This window comes from Podarcis vaucheri, assembly GCF_965113315.1.
Source record: "Podarcis vaucheri genome assembly, chromosome: 7".
NCBI classification, from domain to species: domain Eukaryota; kingdom Metazoa; phylum Chordata; class Lepidosauria; order Squamata; family Lacertidae; genus Podarcis; species Podarcis vaucheri.
The window spans coordinates 98,988,421-99,014,396 of record NC_138765.1 but is presented as its reverse complement, the minus strand read 5'-3'; the positions used below and the strand labels follow the sequence as shown (position 1 = coordinate 99,014,396).

General features: G+C 49.8%; 2 protein-coding genes across 2 annotated transcripts; one reads left to right on the top strand and one right to left on the bottom strand.

The window, feature by feature from the left end:
* Positions 1-7,462: 7,462 nt before the first annotated feature.
* LOC309538218 (nuclear receptor subfamily 6 group A member 1-like) lies at positions 7,463-8,367 on the top strand. Its single transcript, XM_082233546.1, has 2 exons — positions 7,463-7,570; positions 7,969-8,367. Exons 1-2 carry the CDS (start codon positions 7,533-7,535, stop codon positions 8,225-8,227), a joined length of 297 nt encoding a protein of 98 aa, XP_082089672.1. The 5' UTR covers positions 7,463-7,532; the 3' UTR covers positions 8,228-8,367.
* A 1,999-nt stretch (positions 8,368-10,366) lies between these two features.
* On the bottom strand, positions 10,367-17,653 carry LOC309537620 (tissue-type plasminogen activator-like; the record flags this gene model as incomplete). The annotated part of the gene is made up of 6 exons (XM_082232511.1): positions 17,305-17,653; positions 14,698-14,789; positions 13,293-13,464; positions 11,094-11,255; positions 10,536-10,709; positions 10,367-10,382 (listed from the first exon to the last, which is right to left on the bottom strand). The coding sequence occupies exons 2-6, from the start codon at positions 14,768-14,770 to the stop codon at positions 10,367-10,369; spliced, it is 597 nt and encodes a 198-aa protein (XP_082088637.1). The 5' UTR covers positions 14,771-14,789; positions 17,305-17,653.
* Between the last annotated feature and the right edge of the window lie 8,323 nt (positions 17,654-25,976).

Here is a 25,976-nt window from a genome sequence, read left to right as displayed (position 1 = left end):
CAGCCACAAATTGGGAAAGTTGAAAGGGACCTGGGGTCATCTAGTCCAACCCTAAAATACAGGGTTCATAGCAAGATTTGTACTACCAGAAACACACACATACCTATAGAAATTATCTTTAAAGGAAGATTGAAGTTAACATTTTTCCTAAGATAGGGAGAGGATCTTTTATAAAGCAAAGTTAATTCAATTGATATAACCACTCACAAATAATTACAACAGCCATAGATTTGACAATTTTGTTGAACTTGCAGAGCAATAGTAAGCCTAATCTATGCCCCCCCTTGCAGTTTCCTTTAAAGGAAGCTTACTCAGGAGTAAATTTACCTGGCACAGAATAAGAAGGAGAAGGAGGGGAAAAAAAAACCCTGAAAGAGACAGAATGAAACAGGGGGGGGGGGCATTTTCTAAGAAAAGAGGCCAGGAAGTCTTATAGAAACTGATATCAGGAGCCTTACAATAACTCTTCTGTCCAACCAAATCAAAGTTAAAACTGGACTCAGATATTTTCTTAGAAGGAACACCATACTTTCATAGGCATATGCTTAATGAAATACATACACTGCATTTTAGCTTGAGAGCAGTTGGCTCAACTAGGCTTTTGCAGCAGAAACATTAGGTTATCAGCACCTTCCAAAATAAGACTGTAGACTCGCAATCTCAAAAGTTGGGGCAAAGCAAGAGGTGGGGTAAACATTTGCACACTTCATTCTCATTTTCTCTTATTTAGGACTGCTAAGATCCAGCATGACTTCCTTATTTAGGACTGCTAAGATCCAGCATGACTTCCTTAGATTTAAATTTTGAAGCAAGCTTGCAGTTTAAACTATGCACACTTAAGAAAGGCAGTCTGCCAGAGACAGAAGGAACAGACAACACACATAACGGACAACATGTAAACATACATATTCTCATATATGTATTAACAGACAACACACATAACAGACAACATGTAAACATATATATTCTCATCCTTTAGTTGGTTATTGCAAGGAGATGGGCCACTACCTTTGGCTTCATTAAGTGAAATTAGTAGGAAGGTCCCACATGGTTTTATGAGCCTCCTTGCCTCTTCAAACACACCACCAGGTAATCAGACTGGTAGGGCTCACAACGCTTGGTTGACTGGGTACCCCTTTATAGATGCATGCGTTGCTGTTGTTGCTTTTTTGCTTTTTCCTTTTTTTGGGGGGGGGTGTGTGTGTCTGGGATAGAGAAGGGGAAAAAAGAGGGGTTGATTAGGATTGGTATGTCTAGGGGTTTGGTACGCTTAGTACAGGGACGTATAGTAAAGAGGAGAAGGGGCTTCTAGTTGCCTGGCAACTTCCTTAGTGGGTTTTAGAGAGCTCTAGCTATCCGGTTCCTTGCGTTCCATTTCCTATTTCCTTATTTCCTTATTTCCTATAACCTGGGGTCTCTTTCCACTCTGCCGGTCCTGCCCAATTCCTCATGGGCTATCCCTCCTGGCAACCTCCTACCTATCGTCACATCTCAGGAAAAGGGGCCCTACTGGACGCCCGCGCCATGCAGTGCCAGATCGGGTGGTCCCTGGATAGAATTTCGGGTCGAAAATCCCCCTTGCTTTCGGAAGCGAGCTTACAGTACACGTGGTATGTAGCTCGACCGGTGCGGCTGGGATTGGGATAGAAAGCAAGACCACTTCCTGCCCCCTAGAAAGGACGCTCGGGAAGATCGGAAAGAGAGCTCCAACCCCTTGCTTTCAACTGGGATGCCCGTTGCAGAGAGTCGGCTATCTTTCAAGTCGGGTCTCTCCGTCTTACTTTCGGGCTCCCAATTGGTGCGGCTGGCTGGAGATTTTAAGGAAAAGGGATAGAGCTCAGAACCCCCCTTTCGGGTTGAGCAGCGGTCCACGGTCTCTCTCACTAACCAGACCAAGAGAAAGGCAAGAAGGAGCGATAGAGAGGAGGGCAGAGAATTCAGTTGCCAGGAGACTTCCACCCCCTTCCCACCAGTGCACTGGATTTTCCTTTTTCCTTATACTCACGCGTCTTCTATGATGATCCCGGGATCGATGAATAAGCCGGCTGGATCCCTCTTTTGCTCCCCGGCTGAACTCCTAGGGCTTTCGATTACCGCCCAGAAGATGGCTGGGGGTCCAAAAGGATCTTCCCAGGCAAAATGGCCTGGAGCCGGCTGAAGATTTCGGGGCCCCCAGTCAGCAGCTTGGGAGAACCACAAGCCCCACGTTGGGCAGCCAACTGTTACGGAAAAAAATCTGGGTGCGGGGTTACCCTGCCACCCAGCTCATCGGACTAAGTCCGTGGGTCCCTGCGGAAGAAAATGAGCTCAGCCGGACACAGGAGCAAACTGCAGAAGATCCAAGTTTATTGCGCAACAGGTTCAAGGCGAGATTGAACAGTGAGAAAGGGGTGACATGAACTTTTGAGTTTTCCCTCCATGTCCCAGAATACAGTGCATGAAACGTCACGAATACATTATGGGAAGGTTGGGTTTCACAAGTTACATCATGAATATACTTTACACGTCATGAATACATTATGAAAAGGTGGGATTACATTAATTAGCATTTTCGGATGAGGGAGGGGGGATATGCGGAGCGGGAAATATACATAGATACACATTTATTGAGTACCGGTGGTGGCAAGACAATGGGTCAGAGATATGCATCGTCTGCCACCTAATATTGCCCGAAGGAAGGATTTTGCAAGACTATCTGACAGGATTAAGAAATTCCTGTGTACGTGACCTGCCGCTTCGGGGATTATGGAGGTAGGGGTAGCATTATGGAGTCCAGGGGGAGGTGAGTTGAATGACACCAAAAGTGAAGAAATCGGAGTTACGGTTGATTTTATATCAATTTTTGAAGATTTCAGTGATTTCTAAGCCACTCTGTACTAGAGAGCAAAAGCAGAAACAGAGTGGATACATTGTAACAGGATTTTGACAGTATTACTTGAGAGATTATGGAGGACAGGGGAGGGGTGATGGAGTCCTAGAGAAATTGAGCAAATATATTGTAGTGAAGAAGACATTGCCCCCCCCCCCGTTCCGTATCATCCACAAACTGCTGGAGGGCCATGTTTGACTCCCATCATCCCTAGCTCATAGGACCAGTGGTCAGGGAAGATGGGAGTTGTAGTCCTCAAACTGCTGGAGGGCCATGTTTGACTCCCATCATCCCTAGCTCATAGGACCAGTGGTCAGTGATGATGGTAATTGTAGTCCCCAAATTGCTGGAGGGCCATGTTTGACTCCCATCATCCCTAGCTCCCAGGAGCAGTGGTCAGGGAAAATGGGAATTGTAGTCCCGAAACAGCAGGAAGGCCATGTTTGACTCCCATCATCCGTAGCTCCCAGGACCAGTGGTCAGGGAAGATGGGAGTTGTAGTCCTCAAACTGCTGGAGGGCCATGTTTGACTCCCATCATCCCTAGCTCATAGGACCAGTGGTCAGGGAAGATGGGAGTTGTAGTCCTCAAACTGCTGGAGGGCCATGTTTGACTCCCATCATCCCTAGCTCATAGGACCAGTGGTCAGTGATGATGGTAATTGTAGTCCCCAAATTGCTGGAGGGCCATGTTTGACTCCCATCATCCCTAGCTCATAGGACCAGTGGTCAGGGATGATGGTAATTGTAGTCCCCAAACCGCTGGAGGACCACGTTTGACTCCCATCATCCCTAGCTCATAGGACCAGTGGTCAGGGATGATGGTAATTGTAGTCCCCAAACTGCTGGAGGGCCACGTTTGACTCGAATCATTCCTAGCTCCCAGGAGCAGTGGTCAGGGATGATGGGAATTGTAGTCCCCGAACAGCTAGAGGGCCACATTTGACTCCCATCACTCATAAGCTCCCAGGAGCAGTGGTCAGGGAAGATGGGAATTGTAGTCCCCAAACATCTAGAGGGCCATGTTTGACACCCATCATCCCCAGCTCCCAGGAGCAGTGGTCAGGAATGATGGGAATTTTAGTACCCAAACAGCTAGAGGGCCACGTTTGACTCCCATCATCCCTAACTTCCAGGACCAGCGGTCAGGGAAGATGGGAATTGTAGGCCCCAAACAGCCGGAAGTCCACGTTTGACTCCCATCATCCCTAGCTCCCAGGAGCAGTGGTCAGGGCAGATGGGAATTGTAATACCGAAACAGCAGGAAGGCCATGTTTGACTCCCCTCATCCGTAGCTCCCAGGACCAGTGAAGATGGGAGTTGTAGTCCCCAAACTTCTGGAGGGCCATGTTTGACTCCCATCATCCCTAGCTCCCAGGACCAGTGGTCAGGGATGATGGTAATTGTAGTCCCCAAACAGCTGGAGGGCCATGTTTGACTCCCATCATCCTTAGCTCATAGGACCAGTGGTCAGGGATGATGGTAATTGTAGTCCCCAAACTGCTGGAGGGCCATTTTTGACTCCCATCATCCCTAGCTCATAGGACCAGTGGTCAGGGAAGATGGGAATTGTAGTCCCCAAACTACTGGAGGGCCATGTTTGACTCCCATCATCCCTAGCTCCCAGGAGCAGCGGTCAGGGATGATGGGAATTGTAGTCCCCAAACCGCTGGAGGGACACGTTTGACTCCCATCATCCCTAGCTCATAGTACCAGTGGTCAGGGATGATGGTAATTGTAGTCCCCAAACTGCTGGAGGGCCACGTTTGACTCGAATCATTCCTAGCTCCCAGGAGCAGTGGTCAGGGAAGATGGGAATTGTAGTCCCCAAACAGCCGGAAGGCCACGTTTGACTCCCATCATTCATCCCTAGCTCCCAGGACCAGTGGTCAGGGAAGATGGGAATTGTAGTCCCCAAACAGCTAGAGGGCCACGTTTGACTCCCATCATCCCTAGCTCCCAGGAGCAGTGGTCAGGGATGATGGGAATTGTAGTCCCCAACCAGCCGGAAGGCCACGTTTGACTCCCATCATCTCTAGCTCCTAGGAACAGTGGTCAGGGATGGTGGGAATTGTAGTCCCCAAACAGCCGGAAGGCCACGTTTGACTCCCATCATCCCTAGCTCCCAGGAGCAGTGGTCAGGGATGGTGGGAATTGTAGTCCCCAAACAGCCGGAAGGCCACGTTTGATTCCCATCATCCCTTCCTCGTAGAACCAGTGGTCAGAGATGATGGGAAATATAGTCCCCAAACAGCCGGAAGTCCACGTTTGACTCCCATCATCCCTAGCTCATAGGACCAGTGGTCAGGGAAGATGGGAGTTGTAGTCATCAAACTGCTGGAGGGCCATGTTTGACTCCAATCATCCCTAGCTCATAGGACCAGTGGTCAGGGATGATGGTAATTGTAGTCCCCAAACCGCTGGAGGGCCATGTTTGACTCCCATCATCCCTAGCTCATAGGACCAGTGGTCAGTGATGATGGTAATTGTAGTCCCCAAATTGCTGGAGGGCCATGTTTGACTCCCATCATCCCTAGCTCATAGGACCAGTGGTCAGGGATGATGGTAATTGTAGTCCCCAAACCGCTGGAGGACCACGTTTGACTCCCATCATCCCTAGCTCATAGGACCAGTGGTCAGGGATGATGGTAATTGTAGTCCCCAAACTGCTGGAGGGCCACGTTTGACTCGAATCATTCCTAGCTCCCAGGAGCAGTGGTCAGGGATGATGGGAATTGTAGTCCCCGAACAGCTAGAGGGCCACATTTGACTCCCATCACTCATAAGCTCCCAGGAGCAGTGGTCAGGGAAGATGGGAATTGTAGTCCCCAAACAGCGAGAGTGCCACGTTTGACTCCCATGATCCCTAGCTCCCAGGACCAGTGGTCAGGGAAGATGGGAATTGTAGTCCCCAAACAGCTAGAGGGCCACGTTTGACTCCCATCATCCCTAGCTCCCAGGACCAGTGGTCAGGGAAGGTGGGAATTGTAGTCCCCAAACAGCTAGAGGGCCACGTTTGACTCCCATCATCCCTAGCTCCCAGGACCAGTGGTCAGGGAAGATGGGAATTGTAGTCCCGAAACAGCCGGAAGGCCACGTTTGACTCCCATGACCCTTAAGCTCCCAGGAGCAGTGTTCAGGGAAGATGGGAATTGTAGTCCCCAAAGAGCTAGAGGGCCACGTTTGACTCCCATCATCCCTAGCTCACAGGAGCAGTGGTCAGGGAAGATGGGAATTGTAGTCCCCAAACAGCTAGAGGGCCACGTTTGACTCCCATCATCCCTAGCTCCCAGGACCAGTGGTCAGGGAAGGTGGGAATTGTAGTCCCCAAACAGCTAGAGGGCCACGTTTGACTCCCATCATCCTTAGCTCCCAGGCCCACTGGTCAGGGAAGATGGGAATTGTAGTTCCCAAACAACAGGAAGGCCACGTTTGACTCCCATCATCCCTAGCTCCCAGGAGCAGTGGTCAGGGAAGATGGGAATTGTAGTCCCCAAACATCTAGAGGGCCACGTTTGACCCCCATCATCCCTAGCTCCCAGGAGCAGTGGTCAGGGAAGATGGGAATTGTAGTCCTCAAACAGCTAGAGGGCCACGTTTGACTCCCATCATCCCTAGCTCACAGGAGCAGTGGTCAGGGAAGATGGGAATTGTAGTCCCCAAACAGCCGGAATCCCACGTTTGACTCCCATAATCCCTCACTCCCAGGAGCAGTGGTCAGGGAAGATGGGAATTGTAGTCCCCAAACAGCCGGAATCCCACGTTTGACTCCCATTATCCCTAGCTCCCAGGAGCAGTGGTCAGGGAAGATGGGAATTGTAGTCCCAAAACAGCTAGAGGGCCACGTTTGACTCCCATCATCTCTAGCTCCGAGGAGCAGTGGTCAGGGAAGATGGGAATTGTAGTCCCCAAACAGCTAGAGGGCCACGTTTGACTCCCATCATCCCTAGCTCGTAGGACCAGTGGTCAGGGAAGATGGGAATTGTAATCCCCAAACAGCTAGAGGGCCATGTTTGACTTGCATAATTCCTAGCTCCCAGGAGCAGTGGTCAGGGATGATTGGAATTGTAGTCCCCAAACAGCCGGAAGGCCACATTTGACTCCCATCATCCATAGCTTGTAGGACCAGTGGTTAGGGATAATGGGAAATGTAGTCCCCAAACAGCCGGAAGGCCACGTTTGACTCCCATCATCCCTAGCTCCCAGGAGCAGTGGTCAGGGAAGATGGGCAATGTAATCCCCAAACAGCAGGAAGGCCACGTTTGACTCCCATCATCGCCTGCTCCCAGGACAGGGATGATGGGAATTGTAGTCCCAAAACATCCCCAAGTCTGGCCATCGTTGGTATCGGTTGATATATTGATTCAATCAAACAATTAATCATGGCATGGAATGGTTGAAGCTCTGGACCCCCCCTCTTCCATTTCCTGCGCCCCCCTACCCCTGCCTCTTAACCCCCGCCTTTCCTATTCCAGCAGATCTGTTGAGCTGAACGGATTTGCTGCACTCAGGGATCCATACCTGGGGGGCCCGGGGCCCACCCCCTACCAATACCTCCCGCACCTTCAGAGCTGCCCGGCGCACTCGGCCCTGCTGCCCCCCCCCGGAGCCTTGACCCCCAGGCTCCCGCTCTCCTCATCAGCCAGCTGGTCTCGGCCGAGGACATGGGGCCCCTCGGCACCCCCATGCTCATCGAAGACGGGTGAGTGGCGCACCCCCTTTCTGCCCGCTGTTGGCCCCCTCAGAGCAGCACAGTGGGGAGCCTTGTCACACGGGGGGGGCGCACGGAAATGCTGTTTACCTTCCCTCCGGAGCGGGACCTATTGATCCACTTGCACTTTTGATGTGCTTTCAATCTGCTAGGTTGGCAGGAGCAGGGACTGAGTGACGGGCGCTTGCCCCTTGACGGGGATTCGAACCGACCACCCTAGGCTCAGTGATTTAACCCACAGCACCACCCGCGTCCTTTAAAAAATGCAAAGCAGACCCGTGAAAAAGAAACCCACGGAGGGGTGGTATTAAACGGTGCGAATGCAACGTCGGCCGGTGGGCCCATAACCGACACTCGCTTTGGGCCCCTAACCGCTCTCCCTCCCGCAGGTACAAAGTGACCCAGTCGGAGCTCTTTGCGCTGCTCTGCCGCCTGGCCGATGAGCTCCTTTTCCGCCAGATCGCCTGGGTCAAGAAGTTGCCCTTCTTTGGCGAGCTGTCCATCAAGGACTACACCTGTCTCCTGGGCTCCACCTGGCAGGAGCTGGCCCTCCTCTCCTCGCTGACCGTCTACGGCAACCAGATTTTCGGAGACCTGGCTGACGTCACCGCCAAGTACTCCCCGTCCGAAGAGGAGCTCCACAGGTGAGGCTGATGGGGGGGGGGGAGACAGTCGCGGAACTGAGAAATGGCACAGAAACATTACCTTTACAGAACGTTACGTTACGGAAGCACCTCTTACATCTCACTTCTTAGAAGCTAAACGTAAGGCAGTGGATTTCAGATGGTTGATCATTTATAAACCTCAAACTCCTGAGATAAATGCAGATATTTTGAGAAATAAACGTATTTTATTTTTATATTTGGTTCCTTAATTCCGTCAGGTCTCAATTCTTATATCGACTTTTGTTCCTTCTTGTAATAATTTCTTACAACTCTATTTAATATTATTCTGGTTATTCTTTACAAATCTTAGCAATCCCCCCTTTGTTTGAACTAGATGGTCTGTCCCTTTAAAAATTCTTTTGCCTTACAGTATAAAAACCTGTGATTGGAAACTCCCTGTACCAGTCTTTAACATCAGCAGTCAGGAGCTTTTCAGCCCTGTTTTTTGAGTTTCTTTGAAACTTAAACAGCTTATCTGGACTCTCCTTGGCTTCAGCGAAAGCAACTCCAGCTGCGCTCCAAAGGCTTCAGGGATAGCTGCCCAAAATTCTGAAGTATTATAATCCTGCATGATTTCTGTTTCTTTTCTTCACCTTTAACTGCCCTGAACCATTTTGCTTGTTTTTCTTTTATCTTCTATTTCTGTCATTTCTATATATGAGGACTATTTGATTCCTGCAGTTGACCTTTCGCCAACATTTGCTGTTTGTGCTGTCCTCAGCATCCTGCTGGGCACCACGCAGAAATCAAAGAGGGGCACATTCTGACTCCCAGGCTTGCAATCTAATAAACTATGGTATGTAAGAGAAAGGGAATGCAGAGGGGAGAAAGGAAGATCATGAAAAAACAGCAGGACAGACAGAGAGAGAAAATGCACTTTCAATAAGTAGCTGTTTGGCTCAAAGGTGGAGAAATATCCCAGGCTTATGGAGCAGCAGGTTCAAAAAATGAACTGCTGAAAAATGGCACACGAGAGCTGGAACATTGGAAGTTAGCGTCCTTCAGTCTTGAGACAATGGAGTTCACCTCTGGGGGTGAAGTCCACCTGCTGCTATAGCAGCACTGGAGTGACTTCCCTGGGGCACAAGCCTGGGCAGTGTGGACGGAGGTCCTGGGCTGCCCAGGCGACAAGACCCTGCTCTGGGCCTCGCTCAAGCTTCAGCTCAACCATGTGCAACTGAAGAAAGACAGTCAGTTAAGGTTACCCTAAAACCCCCAAACTGTTTATGAATTCCCCCTCCCCAGCCAGGCCTCAAAGCCTCGCCTCAAGCACTTTTCAAATAAGGCTAAAAGCGTTAGCTAAGCATATTCCTCTTGCTGTAACAAAAAGACTCTAACGAAGGTAGAGAACAGAGTCCATTGTTTCTCAGAGCCTGTTTGTTTCTAAGGCCAGTGGCCTTGTTAAAAACCAAATTGCAACTTTCTTTCCGGGAACTATGCCAGGACAAGAGAATGAAACATATCTGAACACTCTGAAACCCCCTTTGGTTTCTCACCCCCTTTCTGGGAAGAGTCCAAAAAGAGTCCCAAGACAGGAACTTTCTGTTCATGCTCAGGAGACATGGGGCAGAACTTTTCAGAAGGAGGAGAAAGGGGAGGGAACTGGAAGAGGAATATATACTCTGTGCAAATGGCTGTGAAATCCTGCTTGTTTTGTGACTCTATCACACTTGCTCCTCTGCCCCCCCCCCCATGGCAGAATAAAAGCTCTTTCTCTGGATTTAACCCCTTGGTGTCGTTTGACTCTTTTCGTCCCTGCTTGGGTGCAACGATTCCTATCCATGGTTTAAAGGGCTAGAAAGGCTACATTTCTTGGTGCGTTAGTTAAGGACTGACTGTCTTTCTTCACAACATCCCTTACAGGGGGAGAAAACTGGCTGCCTTGCAAAGTTGCTGGATGGATTACTTTCATAGAACAACAAAGCAAACATTTTGTGTCTTGGGGGGAATAAGAAAAAACCCTGCCCCAGACCTTGAAGGGATGTTTCCTGTCCGGGGGGGGGGGTGTATTGAGGTAGATGGAGAATTGGGACTTGCCTCCCAATACAAATAGCAGGAAGAGGAGCGGGGGAGATCCGGACTGCAGCAGCAAACCCTCCCCACAGCAGAATCCCACCTGCTATTACTCCAAGAAAAACCTGCACGAACGGAACAATTGCTAAATGCACAAATGTTGCTAACTCCCACTTGGCTCTTCATCTCCAGAACCACAAATTGCCTCTGACTTCAAGAGACTTCCTGAGGGGGCAGCAAGTGCAGAAGAGATGGCAAATCAGGCGCCGGACTCTTACCTTTCCACAAAGCAGTGGGCAGCTGAGAGGACCCAACAGGAATGGATCAGGACCCCACCACAGAGGTAGGCCTCCACTCCTTGTACCCTGACAAAGATGGCCGCCTGCCACGGGTGGGACTGGATGTACGAGTAGAGGCCTCCTTTGATCCGAAACTGAGACTGGCGGTACTTTCTCGTTCCACACGTGGCCAGGAAAACAAGGAAAATGTGCCCCAGACTCAGATACAACGTTAACTCTCCGCTTGGGGCAAAATGCTCTCCCAGGGCCTCTTCATTTATTTAGCACATTGCTATCCCATCCGTCCTCTCAAAGGAACCCGGGTGGCAAACAGTTCAATGATAAAAGCATCTTCAAAACAATTCCACTACAGATGCAGACACAGAAAGATCTCTGCTTAAAAGTTGGAAGAGGAAGGTCTTTGGTTGGTGCTCAGAAGACAATAGACAGCAGTAGTATTTATCCCACCTTTCCTCCCAGAGCTAGAGCCAAGGTGGCTCACAACATTTAGAAACATTATTATAAAATACAAAGCAATGAAAACAACAGTAAAGGTACATCAGATCACCATTGGAGCCAGCAACTGAAATGCAGTTTGCTGGCATTTTGCCCCACGGATAAGGCAGGCACTTACAGCAAGCTGGCACATTGCAGTATTCCCATTTCCTCTTGCCACCCCTGAGCACGTGGCACCAAGGCTGGGTGCTATTATCAGGATTCCTGCAACACAAAAGTGGAACAGGATTACTTCAGAGATCAAATGCTCCCCCCTCTCTGCCCCTGCAAAGAGCAGCAGTGTGGGCTACCCAGGTTTGTATGTCCCCTGAGGATGATGTTCTGGAGTTTACGGAGGGCTGCTTGATAACCTTTGTTTTTTGCATGTACTTAGAACAGCTTTTTCCCAACACTCCTGACGTTTTGGCCATCAGCCCCATTCAATGCAGATTGGTCAAGGCGCCACATTCTCACCATACATTTAAAACACTATGATGCCACTTTAGAGGGCTTCCTGCAAAGAATTCTGGGAGCTGCAGTTTGTTAAGTAGCCTGAAGGTTAGTAGGAGACTCCTGTTCCTGATCCGAGAGCTAGAATTCCCAGAGTTCCCTGTGAAGAGGGATGAATATCATAGAATCATAGAGTTGGAATAGACCACAAGGGCCATCGAGTCCAACCCCCTGCCAAGCAGGAAACACCATCAGAGCACTCCTGACATATGGTTGTCAAGCCTCTGCTTAAAGACCTCCAAAGTAGGAGACTCCACCACACTCCTTGGCAGCAAATTCCACTGTCAAACAGCTCTTACTGTCAATAAGTTAAACCACTCTGGGAATTGTAGCTCTGGGAGGCAAATATGAGTCTCCTAACAACTCTGAGCACCCTTAACAAACCATATTTCCCAGAATTATTTGGGGGAAAGCCATGACTCAAGCGGCCCTCCAGACGGTGCTGAATGATAGTTCCCAACATCCTTGGCCCTTTTTGTGGGTGCATGGGAGTTGGAGTTCAGCAACAACCGGAGGGCCAAAGGTTCCCCACCCAGCTTAACACAACATGAATTTGAAACTGGTCCACGCCACAGAAAGCTCTGCATCAGCCGTGACTTCCTGTGTCCATCCATCAATCCATCCTATACTATAAAGTCACAGGCAGGCCTGGAAACACTTGGGGATAGTCAAAAGCCATTAAATCCAGCATCATCTCCTCCTCCTGGTCGGCTTTCACAGACACTGTGTGAAGTGGCCTCTGGCCTCAGCTGTGATTCAAAGCCTCACTCAGAGTCCTTGGGAAGGGGGCGCTTAGAGAAATTGTCCTCATCCCAATTTTATTCTAAAAGATCTGAATAGTTTCTGCACTGGAAAGCAATGCTATTGAAACTCTCCCTTGTTTTTACTGTTTTCAAGTTGGACAGAGCACTAGGCAGGCATGTTTTGCAACAGCTTTCCGTTCTTTTGCACTTCTTCCCTTCCCTGCAATGTGTTCCCGGTGCACAGATGTGCCCTGGTAACACACTACCAATGCATTGCCACAATGCGTCAAGGTTGCCTTGGGACAAGTCAAGGTACATTCAGGGATGGACCACAGGTCCCAGGTTCAATCCCTGAAATGTTCAGTTAAAAGGATCCCAGAGAGAAGGGGACTCTCAGTGAAAGTTGGAAAGTGGCTGCTAAACATGCCCTCCAGATGTTTCCCACCAGCCTGGCCAATGGTGGGATGCCAAGGGACCCACGTTCCATCTCCAGTCAGTGCCAATGCCAGTCAGTGCCATATTGTGGTGGGTGCAGGGAATGTACAAGTCCACTTCCTGAGTTTCTAGATAACTGCATCGAGATCCATTGTGTGTGGTGTGTGGTTTTTTACCAGTGTGCAAGATCATATATGCATACACCAGTGGAACACACGCCAAGACCCTGAATGCAATCCTACACATGACCACATCCAAATTCGGGTTTTCACCAATATTTTATCAACAACCACATAGGCATTTGTAGCAAACATGAATGAAATGGCACAAATGGATTGGATGACCCAAAAAACACAGCCTCATCTAATTGCAGAATTATTTCTATGAATTCAATAAAAGCAGCACACAGGGCAGAGCCAATCAGCAGGTTATTGTTCTTACACTAGATAAGGCAGAGTGGTCCAGAGCCTTTTTGGAAAAGCCAAACACATATCTTATCAATAAGCCATGTTTTGCATTTAGTTTTTCTTTTTGGACAAAAAACTGCAAGGAGAAAAGGTGAGGGTCGGCTTACCTGCAGAAGTTGTGGCTGGTGAGACCGAGCTGCTCTGCATCCTCCCGATGGGAATTGAAGACCAGCCCAGTAAGGAACTGGGAATCCCACCTCAAGCAAGCAGCACCCCATTCCGTGCGGTTGTGGGGACCTCGATAGTTGTTGCCTCTTCCAGAAATGCAAGTGTGACTTTCTGTGACAAAAAAGGCAGGTTTGCATCAGGCCCGAACCACATTCATGGGGCATATAGTTTGAGGTTTTTTTCTCACTGCAGATTTTCAATTGTGAAGCCTACATTAAAAGCACATCCCCCCCCCCCAAGAATCATAGGAGCTATAGTTTACCTCTCACAGAGCTACAATTCCCAGCACCCCTGATGACCCACAGTTTCCAAGTTGGGGGGTGTGTGCCTTAAATGTATGAACCTTGGGGCAGGGATCCACTTTTCATCTGTACAGCGCCATAGATGTTACAAGGGATGGGGCTGGTTCTTAAATTAAATTTTACATATTTTATTTAACTAGAAAAGTTTTAAATGATTTTTATTTAACTAGAAAACCAACACAGACAAGAAGAAAAAGAAGAAGGAGGAGGAGGAGGAGGAGGAGGAGGAGAAGAGTTTGGATTTAATATCCCGCTTTATCACTACCTGAAGGAGTCTCAAAGCGGCTAACATTCTCCTTTCCCTTCCTCCCCCACAACAAACACTCTGTGAGGTGAGTGAGGCTGAGAGACTACAGAGAAGTGTGACTGGCCTAATAAAAAGCTGAAAGTTACTGTACATGTCTTAGAACAAAGCTTACACATACCTTATGAATACGAGCCCTATTAAATAATTTGTAATAAACAAGATAATACATTTTTCCTGCAAGCATGAAGGTATCAATATCCAAAATGCAACATTAAGAAAATGTTTAAGTTGAATGCCATCAGAACATTGCAAAATGATTATTTGAAGCCAGCACCCTCCCATTTTTATTTAATTCATAATCAAGTCTCTTTTAGTATATATTGCATCTTCTCATTGTCTCCTTTTTCTACCGTAATGAGCGAGTTTGGTCACTGAGGCCAACTAACACAAGTTTTCTACTCCATTTTCCCGCAAGCATGGCAATAACCATAGATGAAGCCAATTCTTTGTTTCTGCAAAACTAAACATGCTGCACAAATAGGGAATGATTGTGGTGGAACTAGAGCTCCAGATTCCACGCAAGATTCTCGGAGTCTGGTGCATATTTCTATTGAAAAGGAGCAGACCAAAATACAAGTGTGTGGGTGTGGAATTCACACAAGTTAATTTGGATCAGGGCCGTGATGTGGAGAGAAACTGCTAAAAGCCTTCTTCCCTTCGGCTCCAATGCTCATAGCACAACATTTTCACCGCCCCATCTGGCTCTGCCCCACTGCAGAGGAGCCTTGAACCTACTGTTGGCGCAGGGAGGGAGGCTGCAGAACTCAAAGCTGTACTTGTTTCCTTTGTAGACAAAGCACCAGGGCATGATGTCGGAATCAGGGTTTCTAGAGGAAAGGAAAGGCAAACACTGGGCATTTTGTACCATTAAGACATTTATCATAGCAGTGTGGAATTGTAGAGCTGGAAGGGACTCCAGGGGTCATCTAGTCCAACCACCAACCTTCTGGTTGATAGCCAGATGCACTGGCCCACTGCACCACTGGGGACAGCTGCAAACTCAGCTGCAACCTCAAAAATAAGGGAAAAAATGGGGGGGGGAGGCCAACATTTATACTCAAAATAATACACTGATAATTTCAAGAATGTAGGAAGAGTCTTGCTAGATCATACGAAGAAACATCTAGACAGACACTCGGTTCTCACAGCAGCCAACTAGAAGTCAGTGAAAGGCTTGGAAGCAGCCTTTCCTGGGTGCAACAGCACTTGCCCTGTCCCGCCCCCCACTTGCTATTCAGAAGCCGACTGCCTCCCCCCCCCCCCCAGGGAAGCATCACCTCCGTCAAGGCCAGTAGCCACTGACAGCCTTATCCCCCAGGAAAAGGTCAAGAAAAGGGCTGCTAAATTAATTAAGGGATGGAGTGACTCTCCTATGAAGAAAGGCTGTTGCATTGGGGACTTTTTAATTTAGAGAAAAGGCAAGTGTGAGGTGACACAATGAAATTTTATGAAATTATGCAAGGCATGAAGAAAGTGGTTGGAGACGTTTTCTTCCCTCTCTCATATCACACCCAATGAAGCTGAATGTTGGAAGATTCAGGATAGATTTTTTTAAAAAATAATTCTTCCTGAAGTGCAGAATTCAGCTCTGGAACTCACGCCCACAGGGGCAGTGGTAACCACCAACCGGAATGTCTTTAAAAGAGAACTGGACCAATTCATGGAGGAGGAGGAGGAGGAGGAGGAGGAGGCAGCAGCGGAGAGGGGCTCTTGATGGCTGCTGGCCATTTTGACTCTGCTTTGCCTCCACCGGCTCCCACAGGCTCCTCTTAGGCTCGTGGAAATTGGTCTTCTCAACCCAAGTTGGTGGTTGACACTACGCCTTGGGGGAAGGAGCTCCATAGTTTAATTCTAAGCCCTGAGGGAAGACTTGTGTGGTGTAGTGGTTAAGAGCGGTAGTCTCGTAATCTGGGGAACCGGGTTCGCGTCTCCGCTCCTCCACATGCAGCTGCTGGGTGACCTTGGGCCAGTCACACTTCTTTGAAGTCTCTCAGCCCCACTCACCCCACAGAGTGTTTGTTGTGGGGGAGGAAGGGAAAGGAGAATGTGAGCCGCTTTGAGACTCCTGAAGGGGAGTGATAAGGCGGGATATCAAATCCAAAACTCTTCTCTTCTCCAAAGACGTCCTTCCTGTTGTCAGCCCTGAATCTTCCAATCTTCAGCTTCACTATATGGCCTAGATGTCTTCCTATTTATTCCCTTTCTCCACAAAGCGCACACAGTTTCATGAAATTATGATGAAATGATATTATACACCTCCACCTTGTGTGTCTTCCCAAAGTCTCACTTACACTAAACTAAAATGTTGTAACCTTTCCTCACAGTGGAGATGCTCTCAACCATTTTGGTCGCCCTTTTCTGAACCTTTTCCAGCTCTGCAGCATCCTTATTTGACAATGTCAATATTTCTCCCGCTCAGAGTAGATTTTGCCTACAAGGATGTATTTGTGGGAATGGATTTCGGCACTAGGAGAGGATACATGGTTTAGTTATTATTCTTCCTTGCTCACATTTGTGAGATTAACAGAGTACCATCCTTTGCAGCTTAAACTTTGAAGCTAAGAAAAGTTTGATTTAAGCTTTTACAAACAATAATCCAGGATGCTCTAAAGGCAGACTGGATTTTCCTGGTATTACCCATTGTCTACCCCTTAAAAACAACAATCACAACACTGTTTTGTAAAGAAGTAAAAGTAGTATTTACTTACACAATCTAGGTTGAAGTAGCAATTGCAGCACCAAATAAAAGCATGTTTATAACTACAGTCGTACCTTGGAAGTCGAAAGGAATCCATTCTGGAAGTCCATTTGACTTCCAAAACGTTCAGAAACTAAGGCGTGGCTTCTGATTGGCTGCAGGAAGCTCCTGCAGCCAATCGGAAGCCGCAGAAGCCCTGTTGGACGTTCAACTTCCAAAAATAGTTTGCAAACTGAAACACTCACTTCTGGGTTTGCAGCATTCAGGAGCCAAAATGTTCAGGAACTAAGCTGTTCCAAAACCAAAGTACGATTGTACTATCTAAGTTACCAAAGTACAAAAGGTAAGTTCAAAATTGTGTCTGAGCTGCAGACCTCAGACATGGACATGTGGTCAGCTTGGAAGCATGACGAAGAAAGAGGAGGCTGCCCAGGCTGGAAGGATGTAGGGCTACAGCTTCCTGCCAAAGCAGACAAAGGAAGTGATCTCACAGAGTTCTCTCTAGCAAATTTGACAAGAAAGCTCTATGAGCCCCTTCATGTGCCAATCTGGTAAAACATGAATTATTGGTTTGACTGCAATAATGTCCCATGGTATTGGGGGGCAAGAAGAGGAAGAGGCCCCTCCTAAACTCACTTTCTCACCTGCAATAGTTGTGGTTTCCAAGGCCCAACCTAGCGGCATCTGCCCGGTACGCATTGTACCGCTTATTCCTCAAGGAATCGAGCTTTCAGTTCAAGCACTTGGCTCCACTCACAGTTGTGTTCCATGTCCCCATGTAGCCCTCTCCAGCGCCCTGGTAACACTTGGCTTTGGTATCTGAAAAAGGAGGAGCAGAGCATTCAGTCTCCCGCCTGTTCTCCAAAGGTACTCTGCACACATCTTGCATCCATGGGGCTGCTCGGGATCAAGATGGGAGATTGCAGCCGTGGTCACTGGGGGCTAGAGAGCAGAGGCCTATGGGCCACATGTGACCCCCCAGGTCTATTCTGTTTCGCCCCTGGGACTCTCTCCAGGCCCCCCTGCCCCCAGAATCTCCACCCCTCTCACTAGCCCTACTTTGCAACCTCTCCTCAAATGTTTCTGACTTGCTGGAATGTGGTCTTGAACTCTGATAATGGTTCTTGCTTGTCTGGCTGGAGGATAGAGCGGAATGCCACAGTTTGTGTGTAGAAACCAGCCTCATGAACCAAAGCAAAATTCACATTCACTCCTGTGCCCATTTTTGCCCCCTGCTAGATGAGGTGGAGGATGGAAGAACCACAAGGCCATCTCCACCTATGTCCTCCCTGCTCTGTGATGCAGTCCTCCTCCTTCCCCACTATTCCAGCCATCTTGGACTGGAAGAAGCAGGAAGCTCATGACACTTTATGCCAGATGCTGCTTCCACGCTGCCTCTCCCTCACAGGCACAGCTAGCAAAGCCAGCAGGCCTGGCAGCCAAGCTACATACAATTTATTCTTCTTATTACATTTCTATACCACCCTTTTCTTCCAAGGAGCTGCTTGGGAGTAAAGGTGGTATATAAATGTAACACACACACACACACACGGTGGTGTACATGGTTCTCCTCCTCCCCATTTCTTCCTCACAACAACCCTGCGAGGGAGGCTGCAAACGCCGACTAAGGTGCTTCCTGGCTGAGTGGGGAATTGAACCCTCCTCTCTGGGAGTAGGAGCTGGCACTCTGGCCATCCCACCCCAGTCACATCTTGGAACAAGGCTGCTTAAACTTGCTCGCTTTTATTTTGGAGAGAAAACTGCTGCAGGTATGTTTAGCCTGGAGAAGAGGAGGTTCAGGGGTGAGATGATAGCCATGTTCAAATATATAAAAGGATGTCACATAGAGGAGGGAGAAAGGTTGTTTTCTGCTGCTCCGGAGAAGCGGACACGGAGCAATGGATCCAAACTACAAGAAAGAAGATTCCACCTGTTACGGAAAAATTCCGGGTGCGTAGTTGCACAGCCACCCGGCTCGTCGGACTAGGTCCGCGGGTCCTTGCGGAGGAAAAAGAAACTCAGCCGGACACAGGAGCAAAGTACAAAGATCCGAGTTTATTGCGCAACAGGTTCAAAATGGCATTGAACCCCGAGAATGGGGCGACACAAACTTTTAAAAGTTCCCTCCAAGTCCCACAACACAGTGCGCGAAACGTCATGAATACATTATGGGAAGGTTGGGTCTTATGGATTACATCAGGAATACATTACACACGTCATGAATATCTCAGAGAAAGGTGGGGTTACACTAATCTACATTTGAGAGAAGGGAGGGGTGGAATATGCAGAGCGAGGGTCATATACAAATATACATTTCATGAGTACCGGTGGCGGTGGGACAATGGGTTACTGATATGCACCGTCTGCCACCTGGTATTGCCTGGAGGAAGGGCTGGGCAGAACGATCTGACGGGATTAGAGAGTTCCTGTGTACGTGACTTGCCGTCTCGGGGATTATGGAGTCGGGCAGCATCATGGAGTCCTGGGGAAACTGAGTCAAATGACACCAAGAGCGAGAAAATTGGAGCTGTGGTTGATTTTATATGAATTTTGAAAGGTTCTGATAACTTTCAACCTGTTCCGTAGCCTAGATCAAAAGCGGAAGCAGAATGTATCCATTCTTGTAGAAATGGATACATTGTAACAAGGGTTTGACAGTTTTACGAGGTCGGGAGTTTCGGTTCTATTGTTCTCGCCGTGGGGGGGCCGTCAGCAGCTCGTCAGGAGGTTAAATGAGGCGTGCAAGAGCTCCCTGAGCTAGCTCCTGCAGGACGAATGCATGGCTGTGATTGGCCAAAGCGCGGCCATAGGAATAAGCGGAGAAGGGAAACACTCGGTCTACTCATTCTAAGTATGGAGCGCAGATAGGCATAGGAAAGGATAGGGAATATATATATATTCGAGCTTATTTCGCTCGGGAAAAGGTCTGGGAAAAGTGTGGTGCTTGTGCAACGGTGAAGGGGGTTTTAGGGTGGGTGTGCGATGGCACCCTTGAGGTCATCGCCTCGGACAGTCGAGAAGAAGGGGGGAATAGGCACCCCCCCTCGGTCCGTATCACACCTAAACATGAGGAAGAACTTCCTGACAGTAAGAGCTGTTCGAGAGTGGAATTTGCTGCCCAGGAGTGTGGTGGAGTCTCCTCCTTTGGAGGTCTTTAAGCAGAGGCTTGACAACCACATGCCAGGAGTGCTCTGATGGTGTTTCCTGCTTGGCAGGGGGTTGGACTCGATGGCCCTGGTGGCCTCTTCCAACTCTGTGATTCTAGGATATATCGAAGACCTCCAAATTCCTCTCCCAGTCAGCGCTAGGAGAAGGGCTCCACCTGCAGAAAGAGGGGAGAGGCCAGGCTGGAGACCCCCCCTCTGGCCCCTGGGGGTCCCAGGAGCCCTTTCTGGGCGGCCCTCACTTGGCCAGTTCCCCAGAGTCCCCCCCCCCACTGGGCTCCAGTGGCCCCCTGAGGCCTGCAGGGATCTGGAGGGAGAGCCACTTCTCCTGTGGAACTGAGGAAGAGAGGTCTTGGCCCAGGTGGGGGGGGGGGCAGGCGAGGGCTGTCAAGTGGAAAGGACACATGCAGGCGTCATATTTGGAACATTTAACTTGAAATATGTGGGGCCCCCCCCCCGTGATTTCAGTCACGTTCTCTCAAGTCCCCTCTCAACGGTCAATCTCTCCCTCTTTCCAGGCTCCCCATCGCCTTCTCACACTGAGTTGTAACACCAGCGAGGAGGAAAGGAGCCTCTGAGGGATTCTCCTCCCCAACTCAGGTGGTCCAGACCAGCCATTCTCCGAAGGGCCCCCCCCCCCTTCCTTGGGTGTCTGTCCAAACCTCCGCCTGGGAAGACAGGCGGGGGGGGGGGCTCATCTCTTTTCTCGAGGAAGGCCCTGGGGTTGTGAGGGGGAGAGAGAGAGAGAGGAGACCCCCCTGCCCCCCCCTTTCCGGGAGGAGAGCCCCCCTTTCCTCCGCCCCCCCCTTGTGCGCCTCTCTCTCTCTCTCTCTCTCTCTCTCTCTCTCTGTGTCCCTGAGGGAGGAGAGAGGGGGAGGCCCCCCCCTCCCCCCCCCCGCGGCTGCTTCCCCTCAACGGCTTTCCCCAACTGCCTTTCCCCAACTGCCGCCTCGCCTCCCTTGGGGCGCCAAGGATTCCTGGCCGGCCAGGCGGCCCTTTCCCGGGGGGCCTTCAGGGGCGGACTCCTCCCCAGGACCCCTCTCTGGTCCATGGGTCTGAAGGGATCCCTCCTGGGCCCCAAGCCCTTCCAGGGGTCCTTTGCAGGTGGCTCTCCTGGAAGCTCCTTTCGGCCTCCCCCCCAAGATGGCGAGGGCGTTTCATCCCTGGCCTGGGACACGTCTTCATCTCCCTATTTTCCTGGTGGGGGGGGAGGGGGTGTTTCTTGGGGGGGGTGTCTGGAGGGAGCCATTTCTGAGCCCAAGGCACCTCCCGCCACTAGGCAGCCCTTCGCCTCTTCTCCCCCCCCCAGGAGATAAGGGGGGGGGGCAGGGAGGGGGCATGGGGGTCCCTGCTCAGGTCATGCGCGGTGGGGGGAGAGCCCCAAGTCGGGGAGCAGAGGGTCCTCCTTTGCCCTCTCTGCCAAGCCAGGGAGGGGGCTGCCTTCCTTTCGGGGGGAGGGGGCTTTGGGAGAAGGAAATAAACCCCCTTCAGATGGAGAGAGGGGTCACCTTTGTGCCCAGAGGCTGCAGCCAGAGGGGAACATTCCCACGTGGGGGGAGCACAGGGAGAAGAAAAGCCCCTCTGCATCTCCAGCACCACTTCCTGTGCCCCAGATGCAACAGCACATGTCTCTCCCCCAGATCTCACTCCCACTCCTAAGACAGATGGATGCCAACCAACCAACCATCCCCTCCCCACCCCCTCCTGGTGCCCCTTCAAGTTGGCTTGAGGGCAGGGGGAGGGTCCACCCCACCAGATGAAGGGAGAGGAGGTCCTTCCATCCGGAAAATGGGAATGCTTGCAAAGATTTCCATGAAGATGAGTGCCATATAGAGATAATAATATTATTACGTGAATTCCCCCGCTGACACAAAGATTAATACAGTGGTACCTCGGGTTAAGAACTTAATTTATTCTGGAGGTCCATCTTTAACCTGAAACTGTTCTTAACCTGAGGTACCACTTTAGAAAATGGGGCCTCCACTACCACCACCGTGCAATTTCTGTTCTCATCCTGAAGCAAAGTTCTTAACCCGAGGTACTGTGCCTGGGTTAGCGGAGTCTGTAACCTGAAGCGTCTGTAACCCGAGGTACCACTGTACCCATCAATTAAATACACAACAGACAAGAACAGAGCAACGTGTAGAATCATATCATCTTTATTCCCCCTTTCCCCCTTAGGGTCCAGTGTGCTTTGAAGACGTAGCTGTTCCTTTCACAGAGGAGGAGGACTGGGCTTTGCTGGATCCTGACCAGAGAGCTCTGCAGAAGGAAGTCGAGGAGGAGAATCCTGGGATCGCGGCCTCTCTGGTAAGGCTCCCTGCTGGATCATGAGATCAGTTTTGAAATTCCATACAGATCTCTGAAGGACAAACCTCCTCTCTTTTGAGGGAGCCCCATAGCGCCCCCTGCAGCACCTGAGATGTTAACACACCCACAACTCTCCATAGGAGATGCATCTCCTGTTCTGTCTGGGAATATTCTTCCACCAGTCCTGCCTTTTCCAACCAGGATGAGGCTGCTCTGAGCTGCCCAGGCCTTCTTCCATGTAGGCTTCAGAGATCTCAGGGACGTGGAGGTACATCCTGTCTAACTTTCTTTTTCCCTTTCTACATTTGTCTGGCTTCGTTCTTTTGGTGAATCTAATTTTCCATGAAATATTTCCTGCAAGGGACTGTTTAGAATGTGGAAAAAGCTTCACCTAGGAAACCCGTCTCAATTTCCATTAAATAAAACACAGCGGGGATAATCATAGAATTTTAGGAAATGGTATAAGGCATATGGTATAACTGGTATTAGGAAACTTCATGAGGAATTAAGGGGAAAGCTAGCGTTGACCCGGAGTAGTTACAACATTTATGGTCTCTCCCCGAGTGCCAGGGACCCTCCTCCAAAGAGAGCTTTTTTTTGGTCAGAATTATTTCTTTTTTTCCAATTTTTGGCAATTAATTGGCAATAAATGTTCTCACTGCCACTGTGGCGTAAAGAAATATTTCCTTATTTAAAACATCTTTGTCAGGGGTTCAGGAGCAGAGGCGAGGGCAAGGGAGGAAACAGAGAGCGAGGGGGAGGAGGCAGAAGAAAGGATGAGTGACGACGACGACCCGAGATCTCCGAGTCTGTCCAGTGAATCAGAAGATTCACAAAGAGGAGCACCAGTGGCAAGGGCAAGGGGGGAGACTAGGGGGACACCCCAGGAAGAAAGAGCCAGAGGGGACTCAGAGGGGAGCAGTTGGAGATCGGGACCTACGTCACCGCCAGAGAGTAGGGAAGAGGAAGAGCGCCTGGGAGCTAGCGCTGGCAGCTCGCAACAGGAGGGAGGGCACGAGTCAGGAGTGGCCACACCTTCATCGGGGAGCGAAGTGACGGTTAGACGGAAAGTGGAAGGTTGGGCGCGCGCGCCAAGTTCAAATGCACAGGAAGGTGGCGCAGTAGGCAGCCCGGAAAGAGAGCCAGGTCCTAAAGCCCGGCGCAAGGAGACAGGGGAGTCAGGGGGGTCAGCGTCAGAAGAATCCCGGAAGGGAGAGACCCAGGGGGGCAGAGGGACCCAGAGGAGAACTGTCAGGCGGAAAAGGTGGAGCAGGGCTAGGATATTAAGTTGGTGCGCAAGGGGCGGAGACTCAGAAGGAGCTTCGCCGACCTAAGCATAAGGCGTAGGGTTGCACGCAGCAGCTCGAGAATGGAGACTGTAACTCAATAAAGACTTTTAATCAACAACCGCTGGCTAGCGTGATCCTCTGTGAGCTAGGATCTGGAAGTAACCCTGACAATCTTTATCAAATTTTCTGTTATTGCCTCACAAGCCGTAAAATTCCAACTCTCCTTCCATAATTTCCCCCATGATGTTACTTGAATAGGTTTCCCTAAACCCATAGCCAATTTGATCATTACCGCCTTTACCTGTTCATCCATGTCCTCCCACTCCAGTAAGATTCCATAGATTTTAAAAATTAATTTTGTTTTGTTTTGTAGTAAATCTTTATCCAATACTGAAATTGCAAAACCCTCTTTCTTGTCAGCTTTGAAGACCTCATTTATTTGGTGATACTGGATCCACCCTGTTAGGTGGTGTTTTATTTCCTCCCGCAGTTTGGCCAAACTCATGCTGGTAGCTTCGAGAACACTGTCCAATCATCTCGTCCTCTGTCGTCCCCTTCTCCTTGTGCCCTCCATCTTCCTGGTATAATTCCTCTGGAGAGCCAGTGTGGGGTAGTGGTTAAGAGCGGTAGACTCGTAATCTGGGGAACCGGGTTCGCGTCTCCGCTCCTCCCCATGCAGCTGCTGGGTGACCTTGGGCCAGTCACACTTCTGTGAAGTCTCTCAGCCCCACTCACCCCACAGAGTGTTTGTTGTGGGGGAGGAAGGGAAAGGAGAATGTGAGCCGCTTTGAGACTCCTGAAGGGGAGTGATAAAGCGGGATATCTTCTCCTCCTCCTCCTCCCCCTCCTCCTCTGTTTATTCTTGCCCCCTCTTCTTGATGTCTTCTGCTTCTGTTAGGTCCTTACCACTTTGGTCCTTTATTATGGCAATCTTTGTACAAAATGTTCCTTTCATATCTCCAATTTTCTTGAACTGATCTCTGCTTTTTCCCATTCTATTGTTTTCCTCTATTTCTTTGCATTGCTCTTGTCTCTCCTTGCTATTCTTTGGAAATCTGTACTCTATTTCTTGTAGGTCTGCCTTGGATTCGTATCAAGATCATTCTATCATTTTTGAGATTGCATCCCAGTACAGCTTTTGCCACTCTTTTCTTGGCCATGAGGGCCACTCCATTTCTTTTACGGGATTCTTGCCCACAGTAGTAGATATGATGGTCATCTGAACTGAATTCGCCCATCCCTGTCCATTTTAGTTCACTGATGCCTAGGATGTCAATATTTATTCTTGCCATCACATTTTTGACCACATCCAACTCTATACCACTGGAGAGGTATAGAAATGGGGCTTCTCTTGGGAAGGGGCCGCCCCATTTGTGCTTCTCCAGGGGCAGGAGAATATCTAGGGCAGGAGAATCCCTGCAGGGCCTCTGAGGCTGCCTTTCCTTCTTCCTCTCTCCCAGGACCCTCCAGCTCGTTTTGGCTCCTCAGGAAGGATAAAAGGGACAGATTCTGCAACCCTAGTGAGGATGGAAGGGGGAAGATGGACAGTTGACCTGGTCAGGTTGTCTCCTGCATCCCTCCTCTCAACCTCTGAGCGTTCCCTCCCAGGGACCTCCAAGAGATCTGGTGAGTTCCAGGGGAGGGGAGATGGGAACATGGAGGGATGGAGGGTGAAGAGGGAAAGTTCTCTGGCCAGAAATGAGATAAAGCAGGGATTTTGCTGTGGGTGGGGCCCCCAACATATTGGGAGGCTTCCCCTCCAGCCAGAAAATCCCTGCAGGGCCTCTGAGGCTCCCTTTGCTTCTTCCTCTCTCCCAGGACCCTCCAGCTCGTTTTGGCTCCTTGACTCCTCAGAAAGGGTGAAAGAGACAGATCCTGCAAACCTAGCAAGGATGGAAGGGGGAAGATGGACGGTTGACCTGGTCCGGCTGTCTCCTGCATCCCTCCCCACAACCTCTGAGCGTTCCCTCCCAGGGACCTCTGAGAGATCTGGTGAGTCCCAGGAGAGTGGAGATGGGGACCTGGAGGGATGGAGCCAGAGAGGAATTGGGGCTTGCTCAGCTGGGGGGTGGGGGGGAGGCCGGCAGGCGGATGGAGATGGAGAAGGGGAGCACCTTTTCGGGCTCCCCCACCTGCCTGCCTGCCTGCCTGCCTGCCTGCCTGCCTACGCTTTTGTCATCTGCAGGCAATTTCAGCTAGGAATAGATTACAGCTCCCCGGCCAACGCGATGTATTGGCAGCTCAAAATGTCTAAAACCAGTTCTGTGATCTGAATGCCCTACCAATAGCTGACAACTCACTGATCCATCGCGCAGCCCTGGACTCCTTAAAGGAACCTGATCCTGCTGTGCAGTGTGAACTCAGATGGGGCCTCCGTGTGTTGCCTTTTTCTCTTCTTTTTGTATAACTTTTATTAACTTTATAAAACAAGCAAGATAGGAATAATAGATGATACAAATATGTAGGCTGAGTCTGTATATCTCAAACATAGCAGAATAAATTTGCAGGAGTATCTATAACATATAGTTCATCATTAGTGGTCAGTGTATGAGT

Excerpts from the sequence above, each read along its gene's own strand:
- LOC309538218 (XM_082233546.1), top strand. The coding sequence starts at position 7,533 with ATGGGGCCCCTCGGCACCCCCATGCTCATCGAAGACGG. Across the intron at positions 7,571-7,968 it reads CCCATGCTCATCGAAGACGG|GTACAAAGTGACCCAGTCGG; the intron begins GTGAGTGGCGCA and ends TCCCTCCCGCAG.